Source organism: Zootoca vivipara, chromosome 15 (genome assembly GCF_963506605.1).
Source record: "Zootoca vivipara chromosome 15, rZooViv1.1, whole genome shotgun sequence".
NCBI classification, from domain to species: Eukaryota; Metazoa; Chordata; class Lepidosauria; order Squamata; family Lacertidae; genus Zootoca; species Zootoca vivipara.
Genome location: NC_083290.1, coordinates 2,686,790 through 2,706,455, shown reverse-complemented (window position 1 = coordinate 2,706,455; position 19,666 = coordinate 2,686,790). Strand labels below are relative to the sequence as shown.

Sequence of the window (19,666 nt, the reverse complement as noted above, 5' to 3'; positions counted from 1 at the left end):
TAAGGTTGATGGTAGGATTCCTCCTCTCAGAGGCACATTTATTTTAAAAAAAATCAAACACAACTAAAATCACAAAATAAATCATCACAGTTTCGAGAGTTAGAAACAATGGGCCATCCAGAGGCCATCCATTCTCACCCCCTGCTCACAGCAGGAATAGATATGCATATTATGGACCGTAGATTCGAACTGCAGCAGTACAAACAAAGCCCAAGAGCGGTCAGTTGTCGTCACAGGCTCCTCTCGGAGTTTTGAGGGTCACACGCCTCTGCCGAGACCTCCAGAAACAAGGTAGTCCTCAAATGCAGGTTGGAGATGTGATGATGCTGGCGACCGCCAGGTCGCGGTTGCTGCCGCCACCACCACCGCCGCCTCCTTTAGCGCCCTTGGGAAAGTCGTCGGCCTTGCAGAGGACGTACCGCCAGAGAATCTTCCGGAAGGTGAAGCGGAAGTCCTGGATGCGGTAAGCGTAGATGATGGGGTTGACGACCGAGTTGGCGTGGGAGAGGACGATGGCCAGGTTCATGATCTCTGTGGGCTTGGCCAGCTGCGGTTGGAAGAGGGTCAGGCAGTTGAGGATGTGGAGGGGCAGCCAGCACAGGGCAAAGAGGCCCACGATGATGGCCAGAGACTTGGCGGCGCTGACCTCCTTCTGCAGCGTCGTGCGAGAGTTGCCCATCAGCTCCATCTGCCGCAGCTGCTTGCAGGCCACCAAGAAGATCTTGGCGTAGATGCCCAGCATGATGAGGAGCGGAAGCAGGACGCAGCCAAAGAAGTTGAAGTAGACCATGTAGCTCATGGTCACCACTTTCTCAAAGAGGCACCTCACCTGGCAGGGCCTGCGCTGGCCCGCCTCAACGGGGCTCCCGTTGGCAAAGGTCGTGAAGTTCTCGGCGCAGGCGGTGGCGTTCTCCCCCTGGTTCCAGCCCATCAGTGGGGTGAGCCCAATGCCAAAGGAGAGGATCCAGAGCACGGCAATGAGGACCCGGGCCCGTTTCCCCGTCACGATGCTCTTGTATCTGCAAGGAGAAACACACGTAAGGACACGGGAAGAGCCTGCAGGATCAGGCCAAGGGCCCATCTAGTCCAGGATCCTGCGAGGAACCAGGGAGCAGACAGGAGCCCAAGAGCCCTCTCCCCTCCAGCAACTGGGACTCAGAAGTATTGCAGAGAGTCATCCCGGCTAGTATCTAGCAATGGCCCTCCTCCATGAATTTGTCAAATCCTCTTTAAAAGTCATCTAGGTCGGGGGCCATCCCTGTCTCCAGTTTTTATATATTTCTATCATGTTGCCTCTTGGCATTTTCTCTAAACTAAATAGTCCCAAATGCTGCAGCCTTTCCTCAATCATTTTAGTGGCTTTTTCCCCCCGAACCTTTTTGCAACCCGACAGTATCCTTTGAGGTGAAGCAGCCACAACTGTACACAGTGTTCTAAATGCGGTCGCGCCATAGATTTGCATAACGGCATGATGGAAGGACAGATCATGAAGCTGAGGCTCCCAATACTTTGGCCACCTCATGAGAAGAGAAGAATCCTTGGGAAAGACCCTGATGTTGGGAAAGATGGAGGGCACAAGGAGAAGGGGACGATAGAGGACGAGATGGTTGGACAGTGTTCTCGAAGCTACGAACATGAGTTTGACCAAACTGCGGGAGGCAGTGGAAGACAGGAGTGCCTGGAGTGCTATGGTCCATGGGGTCACGAAGAGTCGGACACGACTAAACGACTAAGCAACATGATGGTATTGGCAGGTTCCTTTCCTAATGATCCCTAGCCTGGAAATGGCCTTTTTCACGGCTGCCGTACACTGGGTCAACATCTTCATCAAGCTATAGAATATGAGCATAGCTTCCTATACAAATAACATTACATTACATTACATATGGTACAATGCCAGCGGAGAGCTTTGTGAACTGACCACTAGCAACGCTGAGGGAAGACATGCCAATTTAAGACCTCCTGTAATATTCCATAATGTAAGAACTTAAGAAGAACCTGCTGGATCAGGCCAATGGCCCATCCTAGCATTCTGTTTCCAACAGGGGACAGCCACGGAACGTAGAATCTGAGATCCTCTGCTTCAGGGCTTCAGTTTCCCATAACTTTCCACTGTCCCCACACCTCTGATGCTTCCCTTAAGCCTGGAGACTCAGATCATCAGGAGAGCGCTCAGTTGCTGGATCAGACCAATGATCTAGTCCGGCACCCTGTTTTCACAGTGACTAAGTAGACAGCCCTAGACAAAGCCCACAAGCACAGTGGCTGTCTCCTTACTTACGATTCCTAGCGACTGGTATTCAGAAGCATTCACAGCCTCTGACAGTGGAGGGAGAACACGGCCTTCGTGGCTATTTCCATTTATTTATTTCATAAAATCTATACGCCTCTTGATTGTAAAACAACGACAACATACATACCTCAAAGCCATTTACAAAACAATAATAACACCACTCAGAAAAATTAAAAGAGCAATAATTTGAGGCATCTGAAAAGTTAAAATAGCAACAGACTCAAAGCAGATTAAGGCTCGCATTGGTTTTTCTAAAACTTGCCCCAAAGAAAATGGTTTTAGCAGGTGCCGAAAAGAGGGAGAAGGCGCCTGCTTGATATCAATAGGCGGGGAGTTCCAAAGGACGAAAAGATCAAGTTTTTACAAATGCTGAACTGGTATTATTGTGTGCCACTTCTGCAGATTGAAGCGGTAAAGTGGACATAATGGTTGAAGGCAGCCTCGTAGCCTTAGCTTCTGCCAAGTCAACAGGGCACCTCTGAATTTGCACCACCACCGGTCCCAGAATCCCAAGTGGTCCCAACCACAGACGCACGTTTGCACGGCCCGCTCCGTTTCACTGCAGGATGGGAAGAGAGCGAGAGGAGACCTCCGCCGAAGCCAAGGTCAACCTCCGGACTCTCCCCTCTGCTCTCCTCACCGTGGGAAAGAAGATGGAGGCCGTCCAAGAGGCTTGGACGTGAGACGAGTACAATGGGGGGATGCGAGGAACAGCAGGGAGTGGGAACGAACTCGGAGGAGGAAAGGGTCCAGGACTTCCCCTGCAAAAAAATTCCAGAGATTCCAAGCCTTCCACATCAAGGAAGAAGGAGCAGGTTGAGAGTTTGGCCATTATTGTTATTTACATTTGTGCCCTCCAAGGAACTCGACATGTTGCCCCTAATTCTTCCCCACCAACTCTTTAAACCTCACAACACCCATGTGGAGTAGGCTAGAGGGCTGACTCGGTGGGCTTCCCAGTGGGGCGGCAGGGATTGGAACCCGGCTCTCTTTCTCAATCCAGCCCTAGCCTGCTACTGGAACCATTACACAGCGCTGCCTCTCCATGAGTCTTGATCTATTGCGTCTGGTCGTGACAGAGCTCTGCGATTGAATTTACAGTGCTGGTAAAAAAAACGTACAAGAAGTCTAACACTGGGACATTTACACATGTAAACCCAGGTCACAAGTATTGTAGTCGCCCACCACCCACAAACGCATGCCAGGAATTCTTTGCTTGAGAGGATTTCGTCGAGTAATTCGCGTTTGGGATCGCTAGCCCACTCCACAGTTCCCTAGCCTGGGATCCAGAGTTCCACAATTAGGGATCGTTCCATCGTTCAGTGGTACAGCCACTGCTTTGCATGCAGAAGGCCCCAGAATGGGTCTCCAGCATCTTCCATCTGAAACTCCAGAGAGTGCCTGCCGGTCAGTGTGGACAGTACTGAGCTAGATAGATGGTGCAATGGTCTGACTTGGTGTAAGCACCTGACCTTCTATGCCGTAGCAGTCCATCTATGCACAGTGTTCAGGCCGTGGGCGCCATTCCATATGTAGCCGGAATGGCACAAGGAGAAGGTGTGGCCGGCAAAGTGGGTGGGAAAGTCTCAAGGAGAGAAACCTCCAGAATGGCTGAGCAAGGATGGAGCGTGCTTGGAAGGCATGGAGTGCTAGGGAGGAGATCAAAACAACAACAACCAGGAACTGCAGTGTGTGTGTGTGTGTGTGTGTGAAATGGAATGGAGCATGCAGCAACAGGCATGGCCGGCAGAGAACTCAGTAAAGTGGTACCTTGGTTCTCAAACTTAATCTGTTCCAGAAGTCCGTTCCAAAACCAAAGCGTTCCAAAACCAAGGCGCGCTTTCCCGTAGAAAGTAATGCAAAACAGATTAATCTGTCCCAGACTTTTAAAAACAACCCCTAGAACAGCAATTTAACATGAATTTTACCATCTTAACGAGACCACTGATCCATAAAATGGAAGCAATAAACAGTGTACTGCAGTCACACAATCCACCCGTCACTGGCTGAACTGGGTTCCACACAGTCACACACAAAATAAATAAAAAATAGCAAAAACAGACCGCAGCATAACACTCAAATCGGAAGCGTAACACTCAAAACGGAGCACGTTCGGCTTCCGATAAAGGTTTGCAAACCGGAACACTTTCTTCGGGTTTAAAGTGTTTGGGTTCCAAGTTGTTTGAGTCGCAAGGCGTTTGAGAACCAAGGTACCACTGTACTGCAACAAGTGGAATTGTCTTTAGATTGTGGTTTTATCGAGGGATATACGGTAAATCTGACAAAGAATAACAACAAGGTTTTGTTTCAGGCCCTGGTAGCCGGAAGCCAGGCAGGTTAGAAAGAGGCTTGGCTTGGCAGTGGAGACTTGTGCCCACAAGGTGACGATCCCACAAAGTTGAGAAGGGGCACCCCTCCAATTGCAACGGCTGCTGGAATGAGGAAGCCTTCCTCCCCTCCTCACACAGAGAGGGAAGTGTCTGCCGCCGCCGCCACAAAGGCGCCCATTCTTTGCCACTTTATTTGTGCTTCTACTTTGCCTCCTGCATTGACGGGCATCAATGGACCCCGGCGTTCTTCCGGGATGCCCTGACATTTCCATGGAAACGGGACACCACCAACGAGTTGGCATTTCATGCTTGAAATATGGAGAGAGGCCAAGGCATTGGGGAGAGGAAGAGAGGCAGAGGGAAGGGGGGGGTATTTAAAACTTGGCTTGCTTTCTCCCACCCAAACACACAAAACGCATTTATTTCCTTGCAAAAAAAAAAAAAACACTTTCTGTTGCCTCTGCTCTGATCAAGCAAGCTCAGCTGTGTCATGAGACTTGTAGAACCCAGGCTGCTGCAAAGGAGCTACAGCAAGCTTTGCAAGACGCAAGCACAACTTTAAGGTCTGCACTGCTAAACCTCGGTTGCAGACACAGAGAAAACCGCCCCAGCTCATGATTCGGAAAATAAGAATACCAGTGTTGAAGTTCGCCTCGGTCTTTCAGCTGGAGCGTAGTTCGCACAACAGGCAGATATGAAGATACGTATCCTTAATTTCTCAGGTTTATTTTCACCACCGGTGAGAGTTGGTGTGTCGTGTGGTTCAAGTGCTGGACTAGGCCCCGAGAGACCGGGGTTCAAATTCTCCACTCAGCCATGAAGCTCACTGCTGGGCCAGTCTCTCACAGTCTCTCAGCCTGACCTGCCTCGCAGGGTTGTTGTTGGGGACAAAATGGGGAGAGCAAAAACCATGTGCACCACCTTAAGCACGTAAGACTCCAATAAAATAAACAGTGAAAAGAAGAAGGGGGAAACCTGAAGTTGCAGGAAGAAGGCCATTAATCTCCACAGGGCCTGTATGCTCCTTGCAGGCAGAGACCAGCAAGTTCAGCTTGTGCTGGAATGCCGGAAACTGCACAAGTCACTCAAAACCCTCCCACCCACTCTCAAAAAAGTCATTCTCAGGGTTTCCTACCATCTCCATTTAACCCACCTATGAGGGCAACGGAATATGCTCATCCTTGCAAAGATCCAATTGCCCAAGGTCGACTATTTGCGTCCGGGGCTGATGGGGATCAGCTTAGCAGGATAACTTGACGGGGTCGTGTCATGTACAAGTTTGCTGACCTGGGCTGAGCAAAGATGGCTAATTGGCCAAATCCCGAGGATTTGGTTTTCAAAGCAGATATTCTAGGTGGTTGAGGATTCGGAGGGGAGAGGGGAGAAAAGAGAGATAGAGAAATATATTTTCTTCTCTCTTCTGCATCTAGTACAAATCGGAACTAGACAAAACAAATTTATAATCTACTCCGCAGAAGGGAGGTGTTGGAGGGGAGGGTATTCTTGGGGTTTTTCTAAACCCTTGAAATTTTGGCTTCCAGTAAGCAATGAACACATACATGTATTCTACCTGCCTGGGAATTTATTTTGCAAATGCCGTGGCGAAATTGGTTAACAGATTGAGAAAAATGAATTCATCATCATCATCATTTAGATTTTCCACCTGCCCTTCTCCATGAGATGCCAGGGCAAATGACTACCATTTAAAAACACAGTATTAAAATCAGTTTAAAACAAATTGCACTCAAGAGAATAAGGAAGGACAGTCAAGAGAAAATGTAAATTGGTGAGGCTGTGGTCTTACGGTGGTGAGGCAGAGGGGCAGGCAGAGAAAATGCTGAAGATTTTCATCTCACTTGTGGGGAGATACTCTCTTTCAACACCGAACCTGCTTCGCTACCTTCCTCACCCCAACCCGCAAACTAGTCATGTCCCTGCCTGTGTTTTTTAAACAGCAGCCCGTCATTCACCAGGTGCAGCCGGTTGTGGGGACAGGCTTCCCCGGTTGAACTTACGCCTGGCAGAGGTCATTCACAACCCAGTCCAAAGACATCTGAAGTCTAAATCCCCCACTCAGGAGTGAGGGAATGAATGAATGAATGAATGAATCCCCTCGCCCATCTTAAAGCAAGCAGTCCATCTTTTAAGCACCCGTTCTTCCTGCTAACAAAATGGGAATAAACACTTCACAAGCATCATGGGTCCAAAGCAAAATGGGATAAAGTCTTCCTCGCCCAACTTTGTGCATTTTAAAAAAATACTTAATTTTTAATGAGCCCTAAGAGGCCTTTTCTCTCTTTGATCCTGTTTACCCTTTGCATCTATCAATTTATTAATCACTCTTCAGGCCATTAACGCAGAAAAAGTGTCTCAGAAACCCTGTTTATCTCCTCCCGGCGTTCTCCATTCAATAATTCATGTTCAAAGCAAGGTGCGCTTTTGCATTACAGGCTTCAATCCAGTCTTTCTCATAAAAGCCAGTGTGGCTGTTGTGGGAGGGTTGCGCCCATTTCACAGATTACGAGGCAACTGAGGAAGGAACCATGTTCATTCATGCTTTGTGAAGCCATAGGCTACGAAACCTGAGATTCCTCACACAAAGAGAGAGAGAGAGAGAGAGAGAGAGAGAGAGAGAGAGAGAGAGAGAGAGAGAGAGAGAATGGAATCCTCTGCGATCTGCACACCCATCATCCTTATAACCCTTGCAATAAGTTTTGCCCATTTAATGTAGGCAAGGCCTACCGTATTATGCCCATATTGCAGATAAAACAAGCGAGGCAGAGCAGAGGCAGCCACTGGCTTCCAACTTCCAAAACTCTGATCACTGACCATGCTGGGCTGCTGTTTTGGAGTCCAAAAACATCTGGAAGTTGCTACATTGGCCACCTCTGGATTAGAGGCTTGTACCAGCAAGCTCATCATCACCTCGAAGCCAAAAAGCTATCCAAAACATTCACCAGAGCAAGTCCTTAAAAAAAAAAATCTGGCACAATAACTGCACACCCTCCGCCCCACCTCTGAAATTTCCACCTTCCTCCACTCTGCAGTCAAAACATCTCGTGCAACAAGTTCTGCCGCCCAGCTACAACAGCAGGATCTGTTCAGGCGGAGACAAGACCAAGAGCATCGCAAGCACTTCAGTTTTAAATCTGGGTGGCAGTTGCGGGATTTGCTGTGGATTCCAGAATCCTGACCAGATTTCTTACTGTTGCATTTTGCACAGGAATGCATAAACCATCTCACACGGTTAAAAACACTCACGTTCGTTCGTATTCGAAACAGCTTTAAAATGGTAACAGGTTTCCCCCCCTTAAATGTAAGCTGTGCTTTGCTGTGTCTGGTTTTTTAACCTGCTAGACCACATGGTGTTTCTAGACCTCATCGTCACAACCCTAGGGTAAAGAAAGAAAGAAAGAAAGAAAGAAAGAAAGAAAGAAAGAAAGAAAGAAAGAAAGAAAGAAAGAAAGAAAGAAAGAAAGAAAGAAAGAAAGAAAGAAAGCTTAGGTTTGCTGTGTCTGGCTTTTTAACCGGCTGTTTTGGGTCTGTTTTTTTTAATTTATTTTTTTATTTTCTCACCTGCATGGTTACAAACCTACGAAAGAAAGAAAGAAAGAAAGAAAGAAAGAAAGAAAGAAAGAGAAAGAAAGAAAGAAAGAAAGAAAGAAAGAAAGAAAGAAAGAAAGAAAGAAAGAAAGAAAAGAAAGTTCTGAACACCTCTTCTCTGCCCAGTTACAAATTCAGGAAAACCTTCTGGGTATATGCCTGGGTTTCCCCCAAATTTTGGTGGTGGCAGGAATGGGGTTAAATCCACGTTAAATATGGAAAAAATTATTTTGACCTTTTTTTAAAATAAAAAAAGGGCTCGTTGGGTTTTCCCCTTTTCCTCTACCTAACAGCAGTGACAATCAAACTTACAGCAGTGACAAACAGCGTGTAGAAAACCCTGAAAATACTCTCCAAAATGTAAACAGCACATTCCTTGTGGTTTTGCTATCCTTTATCATAAACTGCCCTGGAAATTTTGGAACCAAAGGCCAACCCGGAAATGTTTTAAATCAATGGTGGGGAGTTTCAGTCCCGTGGGCCTAATCCTAGAAATGTAGAATCTCCCTCTGCAGTTGTGACTTGAAGATAAAATAAGTACAGTACATTGAGTTATTAGTTAACGATCAAAGCAAGAGACTTATACTGCAAAGCAGGAAGGGTCAACGTTCGCCAGCTACGAATCAGTGGTCTGAATATTTTTGCATTCCAGGGGGTTGGACTGGATGACCCTTGGGGGTCCCTTCCAGCTATTCAGTTCTATGATCTCACCGCCCTTTCCCTGTTGCAATGCAGAACTTGTAATCGCCAATCTTGTTTAGATCCTGAATTCTGATATACAGTACGGCCAATATTTATGCACTTCAGTCAGGGCCGGTGTTTTTATCGTTAATGTCAGCCGGCAAAGATCCTCTCTCTCCGCCACCCCTGGTGATAGTTGCAAAAAAGCAACTCTTTAAATATGCATATGACTACTATTAACCAGCACTATTTATTACCATTGTCGTCACGGTTTACCAGCGGAAGCGGAGAAGGAAGGACGGTTGAGAAAACACTCCTCAACCCACAAATTGTAGGAAACCCTGCCTATTCGTAAGCGTAGGAAACAAGGCTGGTTCTTAATAGTAGGCAACGCGAAGCAACGAGGGCGACTGAGTTTTCCCGCCACCTGGGAGCTGTCAAGGAGGAAGCGCTGCCAGCCCACGCTGAGATATCCTGTGACAAATCTGTTTGAGAACACCGGCAGCTTCAAGAAGTCCCTCCGGCCATCGCCAGTTCCATCCCCAAACCCTCCCGACATCCCCATTGACCCAAAGATGAGTAATTTCTAAGCATATTGTCCACGACAGGCCTGTTGGAAGATACCTTATACTGAGTCAGAGCACTGAGCAGGAGATGCAGATGTGTGTTGAAACCACTGGCTTTTTTGCCCCTGGCCTGCGGCCCCCGGAAGACTTCCCCAATGAGAATGTGGCCCTCAGTCTGAAAGAGGTCCCCAAAGTCTGCTCTCTAACCAAGATTCACTCCCTTAAGGCTACAATATTCTATATACCAGGAGGGATTCAATAGCTACTTGGAACGAAATAACCGAACTCCCAATCTAGCTCCATTTTGTCAACTCTGACCAGCAGCCGCTCTCCAAGGTATCGGGCAGAGAGAGCTACAGTCTTTCACCAATAAATAAAGCAAGGCTCTAGTCCTCGTAGTTGTGGAGAAAGAGCTGTTAGGCAGGGACACAGGAAGGCACATTAGACCGAGATAAAGCAGGGGTCTATCTAGATCAGTACTGTCTTCACTGACTGGCAGCAGCTGTCCAAGGTTTCAGAGAGCCAATCAGAGGCTTGCAGGCCAGAAACTCACCACAACTGATTTAACTGGCCAGACAGGTCATTCAGCCAAACCTGCCCCCTTTCCCCTCGCTCTGCTACCCAAAGAGCTCCATCAATATCAGCACCAACGCTGCAGCAGAGAACCCGCCAAGTCAACTGTTATTCTCAAGTACCACTTTCCCAAGAAGTTCAGAGCAGGAGGGCTACTGAGGTCCAGCTCCAAGGAGGACCTTCTGGCGGTTCCACCCCTGCAAGAAGTGAGGTTACAGGGAACCAGGCAGAGGGCCTTCTTGGTGGTGGCGCCAGCCCTGTGGAACGCCCTCCCACTAGATGTCAAGGAAATAAACAACTACCTGACATTTAAAAGACATCTGAAGGCAGCCCTGGACAGGGAAGTTTCTAAATGTTTGATGTTTTATTGTGTTTTTAATATTCAGTTGGGAACCGCCCAGAGTGGCTACGAAAACCTAACTAGATGGGCGGGGTATAAATAAATTTATTATTTATTATTATTAATTATTATTATTATTATTATTAGAAAGGGGGAAGGTTACCCCCACCCACCCAATGAGTGTGGATCCCAAGATAAAAGAAGGATGTTCGCAGAAGGGAGTCTCCTGCACCTCCGCATTATTCAGGAACCTCCCCCACCCCACCCCACCCCACCCCCGGCAATTCTCCAAAAAGGAGAGTGAAGTCTCAGGTGTCAGCAGGCAGAATGGGGAGGCTTTTACTATCTTCAGAAACAAATTTCCGCAGTCACAGCGGGATGACTTTGCACGACAGGCGCGGATCACACCCCGCCACCTGCTTTTCCAGCGAAGACTTTGGCCGGAGCTGATTGGGCAACTGAGGTTATGCAAAAGGAGCAGGCCAGGCGTGGAGAAAAGTTGGTCTCCAATGAGCGAATCAGAGAGTTGGGTTTTTTTTAGAAAAAAGGGTAAATTTATCACAATTGGATTTTTTTAAAAAAAAACTAAGCAGGTGTTTTACAATCAACTTTGTTCCTTTTGCTGTTTTACCTTCCGATTTAAGGCAGAGTCCAATCCTGCTGTGTTTTGTATCTGATGTACAATTTTTGGTGTGTTTTATTTTGGGGGTGGATATTTTGCTAAATCACAGTCAGCTCATTAAAACAGATGGGCTTGAATCGGCCAGGACAAACTTAAGTATTAAATTCAATGGGTCTACTCAGAGTATGAGGCTAACAACTCGACTTTTTTACAGGCATAGCATAGATGCCAAACAACACATTATCCAAATTTCCTCATATATCCCCCCCCTCAGTTCTTAGACCACTCGAGAGGGGATATTTATGCCAAAAATCTCTAAGCTACAAAAACTTTTAAACTCTGAAAGGCGGAAGACATTTCAATGGGTTTGAGACAGGCTTTAAGTTATTGATTTCGGTAGGTCTATTCTGCAAATGACTTCTGCTCAAAGCAGACCCATTGAAATGAATGAACCTAAGAGAGACTCAATGGGTTTACTCTGAGCAGGGCCAGCACTGGGTGCAACTCTGAGTCAGAGTATGCCACTCTAAATATATAATTCCTTTTTTTAAAATAAAGAAAAAATAAGCACTTTGATGAACAGAAAGATTAAGCATACAAATGAATTTTAAACATTAATTAGTGTTGAAAAGATTGCTTCAGTAAAAGAACACCTTAAAACATGTATTCCTTTCCTTTTAAAAAACACCGTCCTGCGCTGCATTTCTTGGCAAATTCACAGAAGAAAAACAGCAATTCTGGGCAACTAGGCAGGAACTTCAGCCCCAGTTTCCCCACTGGGGAAGCTGATCAGCAGATGTTTTTGAGAAGACAACAATTCCGCATAAATCTCCAGAATGACAGCGTCATCCCTTTGTGACACCGATGAGCTAACTTGCCCCCCACCCCACCCTATGCTCAGACATGGCAACATTTTCCTCTTCCTCAAAAATATAAGATTGCGTAATATATTGTGACTGATAAGCGGCTAAGCAAGTTCTCCTTTCCTCTGACTGGGCAGTTGTTTCTGCTAAAAATGCGACGGGAAAAGCAGCCGCCCTTGCCTGTTGAATGCCTGCCTGCCTGCCACGCAGGGGTTCCAAAGCATGGCCTTCACCCACCCACCTGAGAGGATTCTGGCCCTGTGACAAGCGGGCCTGGCTTGTTATCGAGAGCAGGGCTCAGGTCCCGTTTTCCTTCCACACCATTAACTATGTTACTGTTCAAACACCGCCACGACTCCGTATCGCAACAGAAAATGAGATTAATACATCAAAAACGCAGAGGTTGGAAATTAGCAGCTGGTGGTACAAAGCAGAAAACATGTCAAATCTCCAATGTGGCCCCCAGAGCCTTTCGACCTGGCCCTTGGGCATCTCTCCAGGCCACGCCCCTTTCCCTTAGGACACACCCCTCGCTGGAGATGCTCCACCCCCAGCTCTTTCTGCCTATTCTGGATGGAGGACAGAGAGAGGTTGGTGTGTGTGTGTGTAGAAACTAGCCTAAAATAAAATTTATATCTGTTGTTTCATCCATTTTTGCCTCTGGCCCCGGCGCATGCATGCACTCAGAGAATCTCAGAATTGTAGGGTTGGAAGGGATCCAGAGGGTCATTTTGTCCAACCCCCTGCAATGCAGGAATAAGCTTGCTTCCCTGCCTGGGAGAAAATCATTATATGGCAATTTACTGCCTGTTAGCAGCAGAGGTCCACTGCAATGTAATCCAGCATGGACGGAGGGGCAGAGAGAAGGTTCTGCAAAGCCAGAGCCCACTGCTGTGACTGTAAACTCAGTGGAGGCAGAGACCTTCTGCTAAAGAGCGAAGCATCATGTATGCATGGATTGGTGCTGTGTAAACTGGAACATCAGAAGAATGCCGACGGGTTTCTGAAAAATAAGTCATGTCAGACTAATCTGATCTCATTTTTTGACAGAATTACAAGCCTGGTAGATGAAGGGAACGCTGTGGATGTAGCCTATCTTGATTTCAGCAAGGCCTTTGACAAGATGCCCCATGATATTCTTGTAAAGAAGCTGGTAAAATGCAAGCTAGACAATGCTACCATTCAGTGGATTTGTAGCTGGCTTACTGACCGAACCCAAAGGGTGCTCATCAATGGCTCCTCCTCATCCTGGAGAGTAGTGACTAGTGGGGTGCCACAGGGTTCTGTCCTGGGCCCAGTCTTATTCAACATCTTTATCAATGACTTGGATGATGGGCTTGAGGGCATCCTGAGCAAGTTTGCAGATGGCACCAAATTGAGAGGAGTGGCTAATGCCCCAGAGGACAGGATCACACTTCCAAATGACCTTAACAGAACTGGGCCAAAGCAAACAAGATGAATTTTAACAGGGAGAAACGTAAAGTACTACACTTTGGGGGGGGGGATGAAAGGCACAAATACAGGATGGGAGACACCTGGCTTGAGAGCAGTACATGTGAAAAGGATCTAGGAGTCTTGGTAGACCACAAACTTTACATGAGTCAGCAGTGTGATGCAGCAGCTAAAAAAGCCAATGCAATTCTGGGCTGCATCAATAGGAGTATAGCATCTAGATCAAGGGAAGTAATAGTACCACTGTATTCTGCTATGGTCAGACCTCACCTGGAGTACTGTGTCCAGTTCTGGGCACCACAGTTCAAGAAGGATACTGACAAGCTGGAACGTGTCCAGAAGAGGGCAACCAAAATGGTCAAAGGCCTGGAAACGATGCCTTATGAGGAACGGCTTAGGGAGCTGGGTATGTTTAGCCTGGAGAAGAGAAGGTTAAGGGGTGATATGATAGCCATGTTCAAATATATAAAAGGATGTCATATGGAAGAGGGAGAAAGGTTGTTTTCTGCTGCTCCAGAGAAGCGGACACGGAGCAATGGATTCAAACTTCAAGAAAGAAGATTCCACCTAAACATTAGGAAGAACTTCCTGACAGTAAGAGCTGTTTGGCAGTGGAATTTGCTATCAAGGAGTGTGGTGGAGTCTCCTTCTTTGGAGGTCTTTAAGCAGAGGCTTGACAGCCATATGTCAAGAATGCTTTGATGGTGTTTCCTGCTTGGCAGGGGGTTGGACTGGATGGCCCTTGTGGTCTCTTCCAACTCTATGATTCTATGATTCTACACACACACACACACACACACACACACACACACACACACACACAGAGAGAGAGAGAGAGAGAGAGAGAGAGAGAGAGAGAGAGAGAGAGAGAGAGAGAGAGAGAGAGAGTGTAAAGCATGCATACAAATGTTGGTGAAAATCATGTGCAAAAAGACATGGGGGGGAGTGTATAATTACACAAAATTGCAGAGATGTGTTAGGAAAAATTTGCAATACAATGCTGATGAATTTTCACGAGGACTTTTTTAAAAATTAAAAAAATTAGTGATAATAATCACAAATTCATGGGGAAATATGCGGAACTGAGGATCAGGAAAAAGTGAGAAACTGGGAAGTAAAAAATGGAGAGCTTTGCCTATTCGCGGCCATCCCCATATATTTATAACTCAAAGTACACGCAAATAGTGACCTCCTTCTCCAAATACATTAGGTAGTCCAAATGGTGCCACTGTTTCACAATCAGCAGTCTCAGGGTAACCCCAAGAATTATAGGATGACCCCCCCAAAAAAAGAAAAATAGAGGAACCGTCAGCAGCAGGGGAGTGGTGGTCGCTAAAACAGCTCTCTAGGCCTGGGTTTGGGGATGCCCTGTGGGCACAAAAGGAATGGATGTCTGTTAGGCAAGGAAGGAGAGCCTGGCGGGAGGCAGAAATGGAGTGGAGTAACCCATGGGAGGGCGTGGCCGGTATGCTGAACCGAGACACACACACTCCCCGATGCAACATTTTATTGCAGGACCACACTTTGTAACAATAACCGTTAATAAGGCACTTCCAACGCTACTGGGAACGGTCTCAGCTGATCGCTTTCCAGAAAAGGCAGGGGGGGCAAGCTTTGAACTGCCCTTTTTCCGAAGCAAAAATCTCCGGCCTGCCAGCAGGGGAGACTTATAATTGTGCGAATACCAGGATATGCTCACAGTGGAGGTTTCGGCTGCAAACAGCAGGAAGGTCTCATTTGAAGGAGTCGGGTCTCTGGTCTTCCCCCAAGACCACACAGACAAGGCTTCAATGGGGACATCCACTTCTCACATTCCTAAACATATCACTAGGATTCCCATATTTCAAGCAGTAAAGAAAAAACAACAACCCAGGACATCCCAAAAAGTTATTGAGCTTTGTTTTGGAAACCCCCAAAGTTCTTTTGAACACCTTCCTGCCAGGTTTCACCATCGCCCTAAGCCAGCTCAGCGTGTTCCCTCTTCCCCACTCGTAGAACTCCTGCGCTCAGGAGCAGTCTACCTTAATCTATGGACCCAACTCTGACATGACTCACTGGACAACCCCCATTTTGCGGTGGGTCCCTGGCACACCTCACCAGATAACTCATCTTCCATCCCAGTTTTCTCCTTTTCCCAGACCTTTTCATTCAAGAAACTTTAGGACGATGCCCAGAATCCCCCAGAAAAACAGCCACTAGGTTAAGTAGCAAAAAAAAAAAAAGGACCAAGACAGACAGAGAGGCAGCCCAGTGTAGTGGTTAGTGACTAGGGTCAATCTCCACTCAGCCAGAAAGTTCCCTGAGTGACTTTTGGCCAGTTGTGAGCTCTTTCTCTTGGCTTAACCTACCTCACAGGGCTGTTGTGAGGATAAACAGGGAAGGAGTAAGATGGAAACACCATTTGTCCTCTTGCTCCTCAGAAAACCCTTCACATTAGCTCGGTAAACCTTCACGAAAGCCCCACAAATTGGGCCTCCATCATTCTTCGCGCATACAAGGTGGTGACGGGGAGCGGACCAGTGACTCGCTCAGGGACACACCAAACAGCTGAACCAGTAATCCAAGGTAGACTGCTCCTGCGTAGGGAGGTTCAATGGGAAGATAGTTACTGCGGCTGTCAGAAATGGAAAGGCCTGTCCTCAATGAATTGGTCAATGGCTGTTAGCCATCACAGACTTACCAGATTTAAGAGCAGAGGCTGACATCGCACAGCTTGAGATTTTCTCTCCTGGATTTATTTTTAAGAGTAAGAAACTTCAATAACCTGGTGCTTTAATGTATGAAACCCTTTATATGGAACCTTTTTTCTGTTAAGTTGTTTTTATTGATATTTTTTTAATGCACTTAATGTCGGAGGGAATAGGCCTAGTGTATACCACTTTCTAGGAATCTTAAGTGGGCAGAATACTGCTTGTTTGTTTACATTTGTTTATATCCCAACTTTCTTCCAAGGAACTCCGGTCCTCCCTCTGCATTTTATCTACCGTACACAACAACCCGGTGAGGTCAGTTAGGTTGAAAGGCAGTGACTGGCCCCCAAGTCCACCCAGGGAGCTTAATGGCGGGATTTGAACCTTGATCTCTCCCAGTTCCTGGTCTGACACTCTAAGCATTACTCCACATGGGATGGGCACTGTAAGAACAGGATGCTGGGCTGGGTAGGGCCCGTTTTGGCCTGATCAAGCCCCAGGGATCCTTCTTGTATTCAACCTCAACCGTATTCCACCTTCAGTAATAACAACCCTGTGAAGTTAAGTCATTGGCTGCACCCATTTCACAGATGAGACAACTGAGGTTATAAATATAAACAAACCAGGATGCCAACAAATCCCGCCCGACTTTAAAATAACCTAGAGAGGAGGATATTGGTGGCCTCCACATGACTCAGCCCCTGCACATACATCTCCAATGAGCTGAATACAGTTGTAACCTGTTAGAGGCACATGGTTTGCTTTGCCATGAGTCACACAACTACCGGAATTCTTACCCATGGACTCTGAGGCAGAGGTGGAATTTCAACTCCCCCCCTCCCCAAGGCTGGTGTTTGATCCCAGGACAATGCTAGTTAAAGAAGAAAAAAGAAACTAAGGGGGGGGAAGCAACCCTGACCCCAAATCTCTGCAAACACAAACGCTGCATCTTGTGGGAGGGAGTTCCATAGTTTAACTATGTTCTGCGTGACGGACAACTGCCTTTTCTCTGTCCTGGAGAGCCACCGCCTGCGCCAGGGACCCTCTTCCACTCTCCAGAGCACAATCTGCTACCAGCAGAATTGCAAATGTAGGAAGTTGTTTTATAACGGACTCCGGCCGTTTGCCCACAGTTGTGTCCACGGTGACTAGCAGGGACTTTTGGCCAAGGGGACATTCCAAGTCACCATTGTGCTAAACTACAGCTCTTCCTTTAAGTACAAAGCGAGGATCCCGTTCTCATGCTTCCAAATAAAGGGCTGATTTAAACAGAAGCGAAGGAACCTATTAACATATACCAAGTCAGATCATTTGGCTATCCACCTCATTATTCCAAGCTTCTAGGCAAGGGGGCATTCCCAGCCATGCCTATCACTGAGCAATGGCTCTTCACTACAACCTCGGGGCCTTCTGCGTGCAAAGCAGGCACTCTAGTTCTGAGCCGCAACCCTTCTCCAGAGATGTGCCGCTCGGGCAATCGAGCCAAGCCACACGAGCCAAGACCTAAGTGGTCAACACAGTGGACGTCGCAGGGTCTGGGCAAGGGAAAACCCTTCTCCCCTACCCGCTCTCTCTCTCTCTCTCTCTCTCTCCCCGATCACTCCGTTACCTAAGTGGGATCTTGATCGCCAAGTACCGGTCCACAGCCACGGCCAGCAAGCTGAAGATGGAGCTCTGTGTGAGGACCAGGACAAAGCTGGCCAGGAAGAGGCAAGAATGGAAGTTGATCCGCAGGCCGATGCTGATGGTGATGGCGAAGGGGATGGCGAGGAGGCCCACGGCGATGTCGGCCACTGCCAGGGAGACCAGGAAGTAGTTGGTGGCATTTTTCAGGGTGCTGTTGATCGCCACTGCCCAGCACACGAGGACGTTGCCCGCGATGGCCAGCACAGCTATCACCAGCTCCACCACGATGTAGACCATATCCAGGCCATCGAGGGCCAGCGGGGACGAGGACGTGGTCATTTCAAGCAGGGGGCTCAGCCCACGCCAGCGAATGCCATGGGGCCACCAAACCCCCAACAGTGGTGCTCAAGGGAGAGCTGGCCTGCGGGAATGAGGGCCACCTCCTTCTAGCGCCAGACATGGAGGCGTGCCGATTTGGGTGGCGGTGGTGCTGAAGCTCAGCCCACGCTGCCACCACACCGCTGCGCCCGCTGGGACACGTCTTCGGCCATCGCCGGTGGACCGCAGGCCGTGAAATCTCCCGGCGCAATAGATCTCGTGGTGGTGATGCTTGTCACGGTGCCACAACAAGTCTCTTGGTCTTGTTCTTCTGCCACACCAGAAACCTCAAAAGAAGCAGCGCGGAAAGCCAAGGCGCTAGTCCCTGTTGTTTTACCCCACCACGTGCCACAGGGTGAGCGAAACAGGACTCTTCCCCCAGCCGGCTGAGCCCAGGGAAGGGGGCAGGCAAGTTGGTGTCAGTCTTGGAGGCTAGGAAATGGGCGCAGGGAAGGTCCACCCCCGGGAGGCATCACACAGAAGCAGGGAAAAGCCCAGGCGGTCCAAATGATGTTCTATCTGCAGGAACCCCGGAAATGATCAACAGGAGAGTCCCAACGTGGAGTCGCGAGTTCGAGTCTGCCCACGTAGCTTCGCCCACCTCGAAAAGCCAAGGCAGAGCTCCTCTCTTATATCCTTGCAAATTATAATTTAAAAAAAAGGTGGAGGTGATCCAGAGTCGCTGCAAACGCCCCTCTCTTTTGAAGCGCACCCCGGATGCGCTCCAGCAAACTCTCCCTCGCGGAGCCGCGGCGTCTTTCCCCCGCAGCAGAGGCTTGCGCGGCTATTTCTGCACATGGGGAGAGGGCGGGGCGGGGCCTCGGCGGAGCCCTGCGTCCGATTGGCGGAGGCGCACTCCCGGACTCCGCCCCTTCCTCGCTTTTACCGTAAGGCCGCGAGCGAGGCGCCCCGCCGATGTTTCCCGACGCCCTGCAAAACTTAGAAGAAGTCTTTTTCGCTGCAAACCAGAAGAGAGAGTCATTGCAAGCTGGGTGAGTCAGAGGCGCTCATTCATCCTTATTTTCTTCTTCTTCTTCTTCTTTTTAAAAAAGTGTAATCTTCCGCCGTAGATGATCTGGAAGATTAAGAATAGGAGGGATGCACTTTGCACGTCCTCAGAGACACACTGTGAGTCTTATAACAAAAAGGGGTGTGAGCGTTGGAGGCTAGTGTTGTATTGTGTTTTGTTTTATTTTCCTTCCATTGTCCCTTATGAATCACTTTCCAAATGATTCACAATGAGGCGTCAGAAGAACCTAGCTCAGTAGCCTAGTATCTCCGGGTAGGGCTAGGAATGTCCTCTGGAAAAACGCTGCCAGTCAGTGTAGGAAATACTGAGCTAGATGGTGCAATATCCGACTCATTAAAAGGCAGCTTCCTATGTTTCTCTCTAAACCAGCCCTTAACCATGAGACCTGGGATCTTATTTTATCCTAAAGAGAACAGCTGTAGCTCAGTACTGTAGTAACACAGCATCTGTTTTGAATGTGGAAGATTCCTGGCTCAGTCCTTGATGGTCTGGGAGAGAGACTCCCTGCCTTGAAACCCTGAAGAGCTGCTGCCAGTCAGTGCAGGAAATCCCAATGGTCTGATTTGGTATAAAGAAGCTTCCTAAATTCCATATCTATCTATTGATCTGTCGACCAACA

At 48.0% G+C, this 19,666-nt stretch overlaps 1 protein-coding gene across 1 annotated transcript; it reads right to left on the bottom strand.

Annotated features, from left to right (window-relative positions):
• Positions 1-5: 5 nt before the first annotated feature.
• ADORA2B (adenosine A2b receptor) lies at positions 6-18,765 on the bottom strand. Its single transcript, XM_035139747.2, has 2 exons — positions 17,623-18,765; positions 6-1,019 (listed from the first exon to the last, which is right to left on the bottom strand). Exons 1-2 carry the CDS (start codon positions 17,976-17,978, stop codon positions 299-301), a joined length of 1,077 nt encoding a protein of 358 aa, XP_034995638.2. The 5' UTR covers positions 17,979-18,765; the 3' UTR covers positions 6-298.
• Between the last annotated feature and the right edge of the window lie 901 nt (positions 18,766-19,666).

Excerpts from the sequence above, each read along its gene's own strand:
- ADORA2B (XM_035139747.2), bottom strand. The coding sequence starts at position 17,978 with ATGACCACGTCCTCGTCCCCGCTGGCCCTCGATGGCCTGGATATGGTC. Across the intron at positions 1,020-17,622 it reads GCGATCAAGATCCCACTTAG|ATACAAGAGCATCGTGACGG; the intron begins GTAACGGAGTGA and ends TTCTCCTTGCAG.